Source organism: Vanacampus margaritifer, chromosome 9 (assembly GCF_051991255.1).
Source record: "Vanacampus margaritifer isolate UIUO_Vmar chromosome 9, RoL_Vmar_1.0, whole genome shotgun sequence".
Taxonomy (NCBI): domain Eukaryota; kingdom Metazoa; phylum Chordata; class Actinopteri; order Syngnathiformes; family Syngnathidae; genus Vanacampus; species Vanacampus margaritifer.
Window position 1 is genome coordinate 13,713,235 of NC_135440.1, and position 15,691 is coordinate 13,728,925.

At 36.1% G+C, this 15,691-nt stretch overlaps 1 protein-coding gene across 1 annotated transcript; it reads left to right on the top strand.

Annotated features, from left to right (window-relative positions):
- The first annotated feature begins 527 nt into the window (after positions 1-527).
- Positions 528-12,136, top strand: scgn (secretagogin, EF-hand calcium binding protein). The gene is made up of 11 exons (XM_077577015.1): positions 528-652; positions 869-939; positions 5,505-5,597; positions 7,706-7,795; positions 8,325-8,381; positions 8,632-8,709; positions 8,824-8,879; positions 9,989-10,034; positions 10,129-10,188; positions 11,342-11,410; positions 11,581-12,136. The coding sequence occupies exons 1-11, from the start codon at positions 583-585 to the stop codon at positions 11,701-11,703; spliced, it is 813 nt and encodes a 270-aa protein (XP_077433141.1). The 5' UTR covers positions 528-582; the 3' UTR covers positions 11,704-12,136.
- The last annotated feature ends 3,555 nt before the right edge of the window (positions 12,137-15,691 follow it).

Consider the following 15,691-nt stretch of genomic DNA (forward strand, 5'->3'; position numbering starts at 1 on the left):
TTTTTTGATCTCATTAAATGTACATTTATTTGCAGTAGGCTTAAAGGAAGATTGAAAATAATTTGACCATAGAGACATGTTCAACCAAAATGTGTCCACTTATCAGCATCACATTTTTCTTCAAACTCGCAATCAGTCAATCTGCGTATTTAGAACGTGAAAAGTAGTCACTGTGCTAACCAATATGTGAGGAAGATATTTTTTTTTGTCCACGTCTGTTTAATGAGTTTTTTTTATGCTAAAACCACTATTAAAATCTAATGATGTCCTAGTTCATTTGAACTTAGCTGTTTATTATTATTATCATTATTAAATGTATTCTTACTTATGTCAGATTGAAGTGAATTCTGTGACCAGAGGCGCACCACCAGTTTGTTTCCAGAGCTGATGTGCTTTTCAAATGCATAACCACCAGATGGCATTAACAACTCATTAGAAGCGTGCGTGTGCGTGCGTCTTGTGCACTTCCCACATGCAGAAGGGGTGTGGTTTCTGCCTACAACATACATCATTCATTCAAGCAAGAGTTTAAAAGACAAGCGCCTCTCACCGCTGGAGTCTTTCTGTGTCAAAAGTGTCACAATGGACAGTGCCTTTGACAAGCTGGACGCTGCCGGTTTCTTGGAGATCTGGCAGCACTTTGATGCAGATGGTAAGACTGAGTCACATATTTTTTGATCTCCAGATTTTTTTTTTTTACATCTTTCAATTTGAACAGAAAGCTAGGTTAGTATATTTTTCCATGTAAGAGTACTGTAACATAGATGCAAAGATAAAACTGGAAAGTAGTTAGGGTTAGACATTGACTTCTTTTTTTGGTATTTGTAATTAAAAAGAAAACAGTAAAGTGCTTATTTGTTTTGTTCAGACAACGGCTACATTGAAGGCAAGGAGCTGGATGAGTTTTTCCGTCACATGATGAAGAAACTGGGGCCAAAGGTAAGTCCACTTGACATTCTCAATTCATCTTCTTCAGCCTGTCCGCTTTAAGTACCATTTCGTCATTCATCAGATTTACTGATGAATGCACTTGATGCATGACTCAGCGTTGAAGTAGAAATGCACCACAAGTTCTGCACGGGCAATCTTACATGCACGTTTGTGATGTGACTTTACATTTGCACTTGTTAAATCAGCCTGAATGTCTGCACAGTGCGGGTGTGAGTGACTTGGTCACAAATGGGATGGTATTAAACAAACAGACCGCATGTGGCTTAGTCTTCCTTGTTTGTGATTGACACAAGTATAAGTGCACTGTTTTTTTGTGGCCTCTAATAAACACACAAACCTCTTGTTAGACGAGTCCGTACAGTAAAGGCGCAGGACACTACAATAGGTAAACCTGCATCATCTAAGGCCCAACCAGTGAGGCGTGGGAATTTTTCAAATTTGATGATTCATTAATAATAATAAAAATTATATTAACTCATTCACTGCCATTGACGGCTATTGACGTCAAAAATTCATTTGAACTATTTGTTAGTTTAACATGGGTTGGATATGAAAACCTAGGAAAAAAATGTTTTATTGTACATTTAGAACAGATATAGAATTTATGATTAATCGTGAGTTAACTATTTAAGTTATGTGATTGCAATAAAAAAAATAATCACCTGACGCGATTTAAAAAAAAAGAGAAAAGATTATTAAAAAATTAGCAGCGTCAGGCGATTACCTTTTTTTATTGTAATTAATTGTATGACTTCACGAGTTAACTTGCGATTAATCACAAATTTGATATCCGTTCTAAATGAACAATAAAAAAATTGTAGGTTTCCATACTTTTGTTAACAAAAGTGTAAAAAAAAAAAATTAACTAATAGAAATAGGTAAAATGAATATTTGACGTCTATAACCGTCAATGGTAGTGAATGAGTAAAAAAAAAAAAAAGAAGAAATATTTCCTTCCCTGTCAGGAATCTTTATTTGGGTTTCAGGTCAATTGAACTGGGAAAAAAATATTGTTCCTTATTAATAACAAAAAAAGGTATTCAGGGACACCTCCCCAATACAGTAACCAAATACTTAAAGTAGGCCTACTTCTAATTAAAAAAATAATAAATGTGCTTGCTAAACTAAAACTTCTTACAATGACAATCAAAACTGAAAATTGTGAAAATTATTGTACAAGTGAGCATATTGTAAGTGTACATCAAAATACTTTTTTTTCAAACGTGACACTCATTTCTAGCAACAAAATAGAACTGTGTCCCCGTCCAACATAAAGGTCCAGTTCATTCTGTGTGATGGGAAAGGTTTGCCTAGCAACAACAAATGTTTCCTGACATAAGAATGATGCTCAAGACAAACATTGGCCTTTCTCTAATGGATCTGGCGCCAGTTTGCTCCCCTGCTGTCTGCATGTGCTCCACCTGGAAAGTCATCTTTCCAGTCATATAACATGTTTCCATAGTTACCGGCACTTGATTCAGATGTTCAAAAATTAAAAATTAAATCAGCTTTGGGTGTTGGTATCTTATTTTATTTGTGGTTCTGTTTTGTGTAAAAAGAGACTGTGGCCCTTCTTGTTGTCTTGTTAGCTGCAAAATGTGTCAGTCAGTCAGCCACCAATGTCACTATGCTTTTTGCCCAATATGCAAAAGGGAGACATTGAGAAGAAAGTAGCATTCTTGAGACTGCAGCACCCAAACAAACAAAAAAAGTCGATAATTGTACCTTTTAGTGGTACAATTGCTTGTCACCTTTTGAAGTAAAACATTCATAGTACATCTAGGGCCACCAAAATATTTTGGGGAAGCATTTCAACATTGGATATCCGAAAAAGACAACAAATCATCAAACTGGAAAATGAAGATATTAAATATGGAGCGGGAAATCATGTGTAACACACTGCTAAAAAAAATTTTGATTTACAAAATGTCACCCACAGTTTTGAGTTTATATGATCAAAGTTGAGATTGCTGGAAAAGCACTGAAAAAAGTTCAAACCAAACAAGCCTTGATTGTATATAACGCTATAAATATTTTGTTTTCTGACTAGACCTCTTACTTTGTTTTTTATTATTATTATTATTATTATTATTATTATTATTTTCTTGTTATGTATTCATAAAAACAACGGTTAGATGTTTGACGTAGCCAGTCTAACTGTTCATACGTGGAATTGTATTCCTTTTGGTGTTTTCTTAGATGCGCTTAGTTAGAAATGGGTATTGCCGTTGTGGGAGTGAACACAGCCAACTTGCTTCCTGGCCGATGGATGCGGCTCCTCTCATGCCCTTTAAATTCAGCGCAGGACCGTCACACAGTCAGCATATCGGAAGTATAAATTGAAAATACGGAAAATACATTTAGAACGAACTGCAATAAGATCCCCATTTGCATATAATGTAAAGTTGCCAGCTGTGAAGAAGACACTTGGAGCATGCCTTCCCTTTGAATGTGTGTCTGTGTGGAATGAAAAATCCATCCTAATCTTTACAGAAAAATGAAAACAGAAAACTTAATTTCCTGAATATATTAATGTTGCATTATAGATATTATTGCTAAAATTCTCTCTCCACATCTATACTGTACACAGTTATTGTTTGTGACATGAATTTATTATCAGTGCACCTTTCATATTTGAAGGAGGGCTGTCTATCTATCAGGTATTGAGACATTGTATCAACAAAGAAATAATAAAATTGTTGGTCAAAATGTGACAATTCGGGTAAAAATTATGTTTTCATGTTCTAGTCATTTAGAGATCAAATTTATGGCTCTATGCTCTCCTTCACTCTAAAAGAAAATTCCCCAAAAATAAATTTCTGTCTGTAGATTTCCCCTTACTTCACTAATCACTAAAATATTCTGTCTAATAACTGAATAAGTTGCCTTCATTCTTTATCCCTGCAATGCCTTGACAATTGCAAATATACACATTTGGTATGAAATCAATCAGTCAATCAATCATTTTTATTTAATTCATTTGTAAAAGAAAAAATATATAAAGCAATATTAAAATTCAAAGAAAAGTAAAAGAAATGAAAGGGGACAGAAAGAAGTCACACTTGTTTTGTCTGCCTCTGATCAACTAAAAAACAACAACAATAAAAAATGGATGACAGCGAGCGGTCAAGACGCTTTCGATGTAACAATACTAGGAATTAATTTAAAATAATTCAACTGCGTGTCCTTGTGCTATACATATTTTTGCAGTAATTGTACTTTTATAAAAAAAAAAAAAAAGAATAAACTGAGAAGATTTTGTTTTACAATCCAGTTTGTTCCACAGACTGACATCTTGAGTTGAAATACATGTTTGTTTTTGTTTTGTTCTATATTTAGGTTTGGAAAAAATGTCTATTCCCCTTAATTTGTACTCACTTTCCCTTTTAATAAATTTAGTTTGTATATTAACTGGTAAAATTTCATGATGGGCTTTGTACAATATTTCAAGGCGGTTAAACTCCATCAATTCATTAAATTTTAAAGTTTTTAGTTGTATAAATAATGTGTTAATGTGGTCTCTGTATCCACAACCGCAAACAACACGAATAGCACGTTTCTGTAAAAAAAAAAAAGATGGATTCAGGTGTAGGTTTTGGCTGCAAACCCCCACACTTCATTGCAATAGGTCAGGTATGGAACAATCGATGAATTATATAACAATAGCAAAGCAATCTTGTTCAATGATTCTTTGACCTTGTGTAACACGGCTACGGTTTGTGACACCTTACATTTGACATATTCTATATGCGATTTATTTCCATGTAAAATGTTCATCAATAATGAGACCTAGAAACTTAATTAGTCCTTTTTATTTCAATGCCTTGCACAGTCAGTGTTGCTTCGACATCCATATTTCTACAAATCTGGTTTTACTAATATTTATAGACAGTCTGTTAGCATTGAACCACTTCATAATATTTGTGAACTCATTCTCTATTACTTGTAATACACGATATATATTTTTCCCCGGCATAAAATAAAATTGTGTCATCTACAAACAAAATACATTTTAACAATTTTGAAATGGTTGTGATATCATTCACATAAAGAAGAAAAAGTACTGGTCCCAGAATTGATCCCTGGGGCTCCCCACAATTCTACATAACTGATTTTGATTCAACATATTGTTTTCGATTTCTTTAAATACCGTTAACTGGCAAACCATTGATATGCGACACCTCTTGAATGCATTTTGATTCATTAGCAGACAATTTACATATCAATCTGGTGTTTCAGCCATAAAACAATGAGATACTTTTAATTATATTCACCTGTAGGAAGCTCTCTCAGTACATTAGCCTGGATGCTCACAATGCTTAGCCCACCATGTTATGCTAAACATGCTATGCTAACACATGAGCTATGGTAACTGTAAGATAGCAAGGCACATATTCACTATGTTGGGTCTCTATCGCGAGTTATTCTGTGAATCCTATCCATGTAGTGTAGTGAAAACACTTTTGTGTGACCCAGAAAGTAATGTACGAGTAATGTAAAGCCTTCAGCCTCAATGCTCAATGCAAAGGTTGTTCAAATGTGCGTCTTTGCAGGAGAAAGTGACTGAAGAGCGCGTCCAGAGGCTGAAGCAGAGGTTCATGTCCGCCTACGACGTCTCCGCTGATGGCAAACTACAGATCCAGGAGGTACTCCATCATCATCAACGTGTGTGACTTTAGTTTGATTACGACGGGTTAACTAACTCGACTAGCACTCAACATAGCACCAGAACATTCATGGCTCAAAACACACAACTGCCCATTATTGTGTGACTAGTTAAAAGCCTCACCATTAAAAGCATTCGTGGCACGCTTTTGTTTGACAATAATCCACTGCCACTCTCCTTTTCCACTGCTGCATTTGGACTTCTGTATTTTATTTAATTCATGTTTCCATGACAAAGACACAGTCCTAATTCTGTTAAGTCGGCTCTGGAAGCATTAGAAAGGGAAGCTCACTGACGTCCTGTCAAGTGCTGTTCAAATATCTCGTCCATTTTCCAAGGGAGGCTTTTTCATGTAAGCTAATGTCCACTTGACTGACAACTGAGATTTAAAGTCACGGTTTGAAGATGACATGTCTCCCAGGCTCCACATGAACGTGTCATTCAGTTGCTAGACGCAGAACCAGTCAAGCATACGTTCTTTGTTCGCTGTATTTGAAGCATACACGCCCTGAAATGTTCCAGTTTTACTTGCTTTAGTTGTGGAGCGACAGGGTCAGACAAAATTCTAATATTTCTTCTGTTGAAATGTATGACTTTATTCCCAACAGTCTATTCTCTTTATTTTGTAGCATATGTATGGGCTGGACTTGCTTTTATTACATACTGTATAGGTGCTCGTCAAAAAAATTTAATATCCTGGAAAAGTTTAATCATTTCCATAATTTCATTCAAAAAGTCAAACTTTCATAGATTATAGATTCAGGGCCCAGAATTTAAGTGATTTCAAGTATTTATTTGTTTATCTTTGCATTATTTGGGCTTGCAGTTCATAAAACCCATGAAAACAAAAATGGATGGATGGATGGATGGATGGATGGTGTAGCGTCAGTTGCAATAATGAGACTTTACTGGTGGTCTGAAGTTTCCTTTTAATTCTCCCTTTCCTTGTCTCATACACAAACCTTTTACACTCTAAGAGCTAGAAAATAAAACAAACACAACGCTGTCAATCAGACATGTTCACTTTTCTTCTATACAGTCAAGTCAGGCTAATTAAACTCAAAAGGTAAACACAAACATAAATCTATTTAAAGATAAAGCTCAATTATTTAGCTTGTTGCCACTTTCAACCGGGCTAAGTATATTTTGACTCTTCAAACGATCATTATACCGTCTCCTACGTCATTCTCCCTTTCCGCATTCCTTCAAAATAAACTTGCACCCAAAGAGGAAGTTAGAAAATAAGAGTTCCAACATTGACAGAAATTTAGCAAATAAACCCGTTGTCCTTTACAGATGGTATTTTCAATAGGATATGTCAATCTTCAGTAGTTGGTTGGGAATCCCTTTGCCTTAATCACTGCCTCGATGCGCCGTGGCATTGCCTGGGGGTCCCAGGATTTCTTGATGCTTGCTATCAGCTCTTTGTTTTGGGGTCTGGTGGCCCTCATTTTCCTCTAGTTAAAGTCATTGATATACAAAATCAAAAGTGGTCCAAATATGGACCCCTGTGGAACCCCAGGTTTAATAATCCTATTTGATGATGTGTGATCTTTGACATATACATCCGGTTCCCTTCATGTAGGTAGTCAAAGTAAGTAAGTAAGTCCCCAGTGTTGTCGAAATACGTCTTATTCTCTGGTTCAAGTGTCTTATTTTCCATTGTGCACAACTGTACTGCTGATGCAGAATTGGGGAGGAAGTGAGCAGAGCACTCATGCATCCTCTCTGATAGGCCATGTGTTAAGAGTGTGCATTTGGCACCCATGATGGTGCATTGCGTTTGTTTCCCAGTCGAGCGCTAGCTGCAGCGTGGGACACCATTTCAAGGAGATTGATGCCAGCGCCCAAGGTTTAATCTACTAATGGACATGCGGTAATGTTATTAAAGGACAGACGGGAGGAATGAGAGGATGGAGAATCGTTCCAAAACAGCATTTCCATTCCCTTGGTGGGGTCTACACTCCTACAAATTCAATAATTATCCGTGGAGGAGACTTTATTTTTCCGTCATCTCATGTTTACTGCATATTCTGATTCAAACATTTACATTGTAAAAATCAGGTAATTGTTGATTTTGTTTTGCAGCTGGCTAACATGATCCTACCTGAGACGGAGAACTTCCTGTTGATCTTCCACAGGGAAGCTCCACTTGACAACAGTGTCGACTTTATGCAGGTGAAGCCACTCGCTATTGCGCTTATCCAGGATTACCGTCACTTAACTTATTCACTGCCATTGACGACTATAGAAGTAAAAAATTCATGTGAACTATTTTTATGAGTTTAACAATTTTTCATTTCATAATTTTTTTTATGAAAACCTATATATTTTTTTACTGTACATTAATAACTGATATAAAATTATCATGCGATTAATTACAATTAAACACTCCTTATTTTTAATTTTTTTTTTAAATTAGGCCCGTCAGGCGATTAAATTTTTTCACATGACTTCACCAGTTAACTAACGATTAATCACAAATTTTATATCTGTTCTAAATTTACAATACATTTTTTCTAGGTTTTCATACTCTTGTTAGCAAAAGTGGATTTTTTTTTTAACTAATAGAAATAGTTAAAATTCATTTTTGACGTCTATAGCCGTCAATGGCAGTGAATGAGTAAAAGGATCAATTTCAGTTTTACCCTTTTCACCCTTCTCATCCTCCCTAATGATGCCATCGATCACGCGGCGGCCTCCGCAGATCTGGAGGAAATACGACGTGGACTGCAGCGGCTACATTTCAGCTCAGGAGCTGAAGGTAACGCGCAAAAGCAGAAATATTTCTTGGTGAAGGGGAATGTAAAAGCTTCGGACGCTACTTCCTGTCCTTCCACATTCACGTCAACGTGTTTTGTCATTTTTAACTACTTTTACTGGTTGAGAAACAGAAAAGGAATAAAAGATTGGGCTGACTTGAAAATATCATTTGGAATATTATCCTTGTGTGTAAAAACATACCTGATAGATACGGTGGATGTTGAAGCCTTTTTCTTTTCTTTTTTTTTTAGGCTTTCCTGAAAGACCTGTTCCAACAGCATGGTCGTAAAGTGTCACCTGACAAGCTGGAGGAATACACGGACACAATGGTATGATTCACGCCTCCCGTCCAACTCAATTATTTCAGCTCAGCCTTAACAGACAGAGCAGCTGCTTATTACCGCATCACACAAAAACACTTTCAAATCCTTTCTGTGCGACAGATGAAAATCTTTGACAAGAACAAAGATGGCCGTTTGGACCTCAACGACTTGGCCAGGTATGTAATCAAAAAAAAAAAAAAAAAAGCATAACTCATGTGAAGTGTCATAGCAACCTACTCACAATTTTTGAACACACAGTCTGATTAGATCCAATATGAGCACCATATCAAACAAATCTGCCTTTATAAATATCATCAAAGTCAAATGTATTGGTCAAGTATGTAGAAACACACTAGAGGAATTTGTCTTCACAATCGCAACCTGTCCAAGAAACATGAAAAATAATGACCAACAGAGGGAGACAGAGTGAGAATCCTAGCGGTTCACGAATGAGTGCCCTCAATTTCTTAGATAGAAAAAATAAGTACTAAATAACACAATAAATACATTTTGTGTTCTGTTTTTCTAATATATTGACTTTAGAGGTACTCAGCCCCAATCAAAATGATAAATGCCACTTTTGAATTGCTTGTCTAGTTGCGTCCCCGTATTGCCTGCCCATCCATCAAGTGTGAAATTACGAAACAAAAAAATGTGTCTTTGAGAGCGCGTTATAAAAATTTGGCTGCATTTTGTCTTCACAAACCTAAAGTGGACATCAACTTCTCTGGGGAAGTCTCAGAGTATCTCAAAGTCGCCACAAAAAGTGGCTTAAAAAATGCTAGAGGGTTAAAAATAGCAAAAGTTGTAAACACCACTTCATCACCTGGCTCCATCCTGGTTGTCATGAGAACAAAACAAGTCATTAGAACGACATTGTGGTGTGCCGTATGCTGGCTGTACTTCTTTGTGTATTTTGGATTTACCAGAATGTCAGCAATCACACATCTAGGAACTGTTCTGAAAATGATCCATCATTTGAAAAATACACGGGCTTGTAAACTACACACAAACAATCTCTGCATGTCTCTGCAATGCATTCTGGGAATCACGGACCTGTAATAGTTCATCACATCGCTAAAATCACCACCGCAACAATAAACATCATTTAATTAATCTTATATCAATTTGTATATTGCATGTATATTATTAATCATTCTAGTATTTTTGAGGCACAATTTTGCTCTTTTATTGGATCTATGAGATTGTGGAAATGTACATAATGTTGTAACTTGTACTTATCTTCTTATACTGATGTGATATGACAAAAATTTTCCTCAAATAGGATCTTGGCTTTAGAAGAGAATTTTCTGCTCCAGTTCCAGTTGGACGTACGTGTCACATTTTGTATTGTCATTAACGTCATTAAATTCGCTTATTCCCATTTGAACCCTTCCAACAACGCGTCTGTGTGTTTGTTGTTAGGCCGGCAGTAAAGCGGAGAGGAAGCGAGATTTTGAGAAGATTTTTGATCATTATGACGTTGTAAGTATGATTTGGTTTCAAATAAGTTCATGAGTGTCAATAATATTTAAAAGCCATCATAAAAAAAAGCTTTGCTGCATTACTGCACGGCCACAAGATGAGTTTCCATATAGCTCGTAATGTTGCTTTTTATTGATACTGCACCCTCGCCTTTACTTATTCATGTGTTCCATCTTAAATGTAAAACTCTATGCGTGGTCAGCCGTGGTTCTTTCTAGAGAATTGAGTCTCGCAGCCAACACGCTAATTAAACAAAAGACCCATTTGCTTGCCAGCTCACTCTTTGGCATAACAAGATCGTTTTCTGTCTTATCAGCACTAACAGGCTTCTTTTATTCAACTACAAATCTTAATCATTTCATTTCAATGCTCTTATACTCTAAAACTTTGCAAAATGCTGTCATGCATGACAACATTGGATTCATTTTTGGAACGTCTTCTTAAATATTCATTGGATGACGTCACACTCTATCTCATCTTATCTCACTGAAGTGCTTTTTCTTGGGGTTTTTTTGTGCCTTTTTCAAGACCTAATAAGCAAACCGTGAGTTACGTGATGCAACCAAACTCACATTCAAAAAAAAGTGAGCAATGTAAAAAAATGCCGTTATGTAATCTGTTCCAGCACATCAACAAAAAAAATGTTATGCTAGGTTTTTTTTTAATAAGAAAATGTATACTCTTTGGTATAGTACTTCATAAAAAGTATACTAATACCATTATTAAATTAAATAGAAAGTAAATAACTTAACAATTTGGCCCTTCCTTGTGGTGTGCAGTCTTTGGCCACTAGGGGGCAGTATAATACATTTACAGTATACAGTAAAATGAGTATTACGTTCCACCATTTGTGTTTCTATTTGTGTGTAAGTACCGCAAAATTGACGCTAGGTTCATCAGCCCATATATGCCATTTTGCATTGTATTTTAGCATTAAGCTAGCAGACTAATGTAAGGAAAAGTGATTTGGTTTGGTTAAATACAGGAACTTCCTTGTTTGAGTTGGATACAGTTTGGCCTTGTAATTATAAACAAGCACAAGATGGAATATTCAAATGAGTCAATAAATTCTGTTCAAATGAAAGAGTCAAAATGTCTGAGATGTGCTGTATACTACAAAGGCAATTTTTGTTTTTCATGACCCCCCATTTAGAACAAGACTGGAGCTTTGGAGGGCGTAGAGGTGGACGGCTTTGTCAAAGATATGATGGAACTGGCCAGGGTAAGAACACATCAGAGCCGCCACACTTCGTTTTCTCTTTCTATCTACTTAAAATGAGGTTTAAAAAACAATCACTTTTTTTTTCTCGCAGTAATGAAAATTAGTCACATTGTCTCATCATGAACACTGATCTCAATGACACATTTTCCTTCCCCTTGTGTGGTCCTCAGCCCAACCTCACGGGTCCCGATCTCGACAAGCTGCGAAAAGTTGTGTTGCGTCACTGTGACGTCAACAAGGACGGCAAGATTCAGAAAAACGAGCTCTCGCTGTGTCTCGGGGTGAAGCCTTAGATTCGCCGCAGGATCATCCATGTTTTCGTCTTAGATTTTCAAAGCATGAATGTAATCTATGTGAATCAGAGACCAATCATGTGTGATCATTGAATGGTCGCTTTGAATTGACGATGATGAAAAAAACGCATTGTGATACCGTGTAATTAAAAAAAGATGTATTGTGCATGTTAAAGGCCAAATTAAATCATGTGAATTGAATGCTTGTGGTTGAAAGTAACATTTATGCTGTGGAATTCATTCACGTAGTATTTTTATTTTCCTTTATTGGAAAAAATTAAGGTGCTTCAAATAAAAGTAAAGAATGAATTGCTGTATCTATTGGTTGCTATGGCCACGTGCACATGGTAACCAGTTTTTATTTGTTTTGTGTGTCTTCGATACTGTCATGTCCATAATAGTAAAAAATAAAAAGCATTAAACTACCATACAATATTGACAGCCGTTCATTCATTTCACAAACAAGTGGCTTATAAAAATTTGAAGTGAAGATACAATTGGCAAATACATTGTCAGGGTTGAGGGTTTTGATGGCAAAAAGGAGTAAGAGTATTTGCAAGGCCAGTGTAAAATATGATAATGCATAACATACAACATTCAGTTTTAAAAGAATACGTCTCCATATTTTAAAAAATAAATAAAATGATAAGTACCTTTATTAAAAGATAAGACCTTCTGAGTTATACGTCATCTCTCAGTGTGAGAGCAGTTGACCATTGACCGATCCCTGCCGAGAGATCGCACAGTAACATGGTGAGGGCAAGTGGCGGACTTGTTTGTCCAGAAGTGCTTTTGTCACTAAAAGGAGCTAATGGGGTGGACCTTAACGCTTGAGTGCTCTCCTTATCACCAGAGAATTGCACCTGTGAAGTATGTGTGTGTGCGTGTGGGTGAGAATACTTTTTCATGGGATCGATTCTTCTGTGTGTGTGTGTGTGTGTGTACAGTAAATGTGTGAGAGTGAAACAGCTGCCTAACAGCTGCTGCAGAACAAACACAATTCCCATTTGGAGAGCTTGATGTACTGTTGGGTCATAATCCTCATGTCCACTTGCTGATCAACACGTCTAATGGATCCCAAAGAAAAGACCAAAAGGATGCTAAGCTTCTGTCTGTCATAACTCGGACAGACGGCGCTTGTTATTATTTTTGCGACAATGCTGAATGATGTAACCGTTGGTCCGTTTCAATAGATTCTGTGATTGATGAGTAAATTGATTTGTTTGCCTGTGAGGATTTCTGGCGGTAGACTCTTGTAAAAAGTGTGACGAGTACGTAACATGCAGTACTTGCCCCAAAAAAATCATTTACGCACTTGTTGGAAATTCCTTGCATCCCATTCAATGCTGTCAGCCTCTTGAGGGTTTACACCACAAGATGCATTCATTCTATAGCTTATTTGTGATGAAATGTGTCTCTGTGTTTGAAATGAGGAAAATGTGATGTTAACATTTGAACAGGAAGTAGATGTATTTTTTATTTTTTTTACAGCACAGCAGTTTATTTATTTTACACTTGTTGTGTTAGTTATATTGATTAAAACATTGCCTGTACTGTAATGTCAGTGTAATAATAATAATAATAACAATAATATAATAATAATAATAATACAAAATAGTTTGACTTGGTTCCACTATAATAAGGTGAAGATAACGTCTATTTTCAAAGGTAGCCATTTTAAGTTGTTTATTCTTCTTCTCTACTTCTCCTGGGGTACTTCTTCTAAAGGTCAATTTTTGTAGCATCAACTTTGCTCAGTCTGTAGAGCCAAAAAAATTAAGAAGTAAAGTAATGTCTGTAGTCTTAATGTTCGCAGGCTAAATAAAAGACCCAGTTGAGCATATTTATTTTTATTTATTTATTATAGTCTACAGCTAAACAACACAACCGCTTATGTTGTTTGCTTTTGAAATAATAATTCCAAGATTTTAGGGCCATTGCTTTGAAATGACGCCTTGGACTCGCTTTAAACTATCTGGCACAGTGCTGCTCTCTAGTGGTGAAACTAAAATAATGCAGTGGTTTCTTCAAAAAGTCAATTGACTTTCTGAAATCCAGAGAATGGTGTTGTGTTGACAAGGCAACGAAATATATTTATATCAAAAAAAAAATTCCTCCCTTTTCACATAACGGTCCGGGGTCAATTGGCCCTTTGCTTTTGAATTACCAAATTGTTGTCTTCAGACATACAATGAGAATACCAACATTTAGAATCAGAATACCTTCTATTGACTCCATGAGGAGTTTGTGATTTTGGATCACTTAGATTAACATACTTTTTTTAATTATTATTTTTTAAATTGTTATAATTTTATTTCCCCCCCAAAAACAAATACTATTTTAAATGTACTGTAATAGAATGTAAACTATAAGAAAACTAATATGAGTAATCCATCTGTAAAAGGAGGAATTGAATAATGTATGCTTTTAGAAAACTACGTTAAAAATAAATTATAATATCCCAAAATACTTAATTTCAGTAGTTCAATTAAATATATCAAACTAATATATTTGTATTTTGTACATACTTTGTTTTTGTTTTGTTTTTTTAATCTAATTTTAAAGAATGCAGATTACAATTAACAAAAAGGGAGGGAAATCCCCATCTCAAACAATTAAAGAGAGTTTTAATACATAAATTAGGTAAGGAATTGGCTTATGGAATGTATGTTTACTTTTTAAATTGAATTACAATTTTGAAATAAATGACCGTTTCTACATTATTCTAATGTTTTGCTATAAATATGTTGTATATGCTCTCCACATGTGACTGTATAAATTGATAAAGGCCATGGTGGCCCTTATAGACACGTCTCCCCTGACCGAATTCCTTTCTTGTATGTTTTCTCTCTTTTATTTCCCTTTTTTTTTTGGGTCTTTTCCTCCAAAGGTTGCTGGCTAAGTAAACAACAAATAAGACAGATGCAGTAAATTGTAACCCTTAAAGTATCGCTGTGACGCAGCTCAGGCCTGCGTTTCTGTGCCTCTCCTAGGTGAAACCCAACACAGACGCCCTGGAAATGCCAGAGGAACCTGTGAGCGACGTCGTAAAGATAACTGACAATGTATGGATCTGCCAGGTCGCCGGTTGCCGTGGTTACACCCGAAGACCGGAGCTATGACGAGCAGGCAACAGGTCAGGTGGAGGGGAAATAGTTGGGAGTCAAGGCTGGAATATTCATCACAATATGAGCATTGTTTTTACTGCTGTAGCTGGTAAAGAAGCCCGTTTTTACAAAATATTAGTTTACATACCAGAACAGACCTTATACAATATGTATTTTTTTTCATGTCTGTAAGGTTATCCAGTCTGAGATTACATTTTTCCTTACATGCTTCCAAAGCAGCTGCTTTTCTTTCTATTTCTGTGTGCTGCTCTAAAAATACTACACTTTTTAAAATGAAAAATTGAAATAATTCAGATTTATTTTTATATCCCCCACATGGCAAACATGTGTTCGGTACTCCATCCGAGGAAGTGAACACAAACAACTTCATGGCGGAGAGGCCGTCCAAGCATGGCAGCTGCCGAACCCTGTGTCAGCCCCTCAACAGCTAGAGAGGAAAAATTTCACTGACTGGTGGTTCATGACAGATACTAGAATATATATGAAACAATACTAAATAGTAATTGAGAAGGTCAAATGTCACTTTTGCACAAAACAACCGTGGAAATTTGCTTGAGCGGAATTTTGGTAAATCAGACGATTATGTCAAGTGTAGTACCGATAGTCCCCAATAGGAGCGCTATCATTTGTGCTATTACTTGCTTAGTACCAGCAATGTATGTTAGAGCAAGAAACCAAGTAAAGGTTGAAGCCTGCCGTTCTGAATTTTGTCCGTGTTTATTGTCAAATCAATCGCCATCCCATCCTGCACTCCACTACAAATACAAGACATTACAAATTAGTTTGATTTTTGTTTTGTTTTGTTTACAGTCGACAGTGTTTGTTGTCTCACTTAGAGAGACTTCTCAATGCAATACATA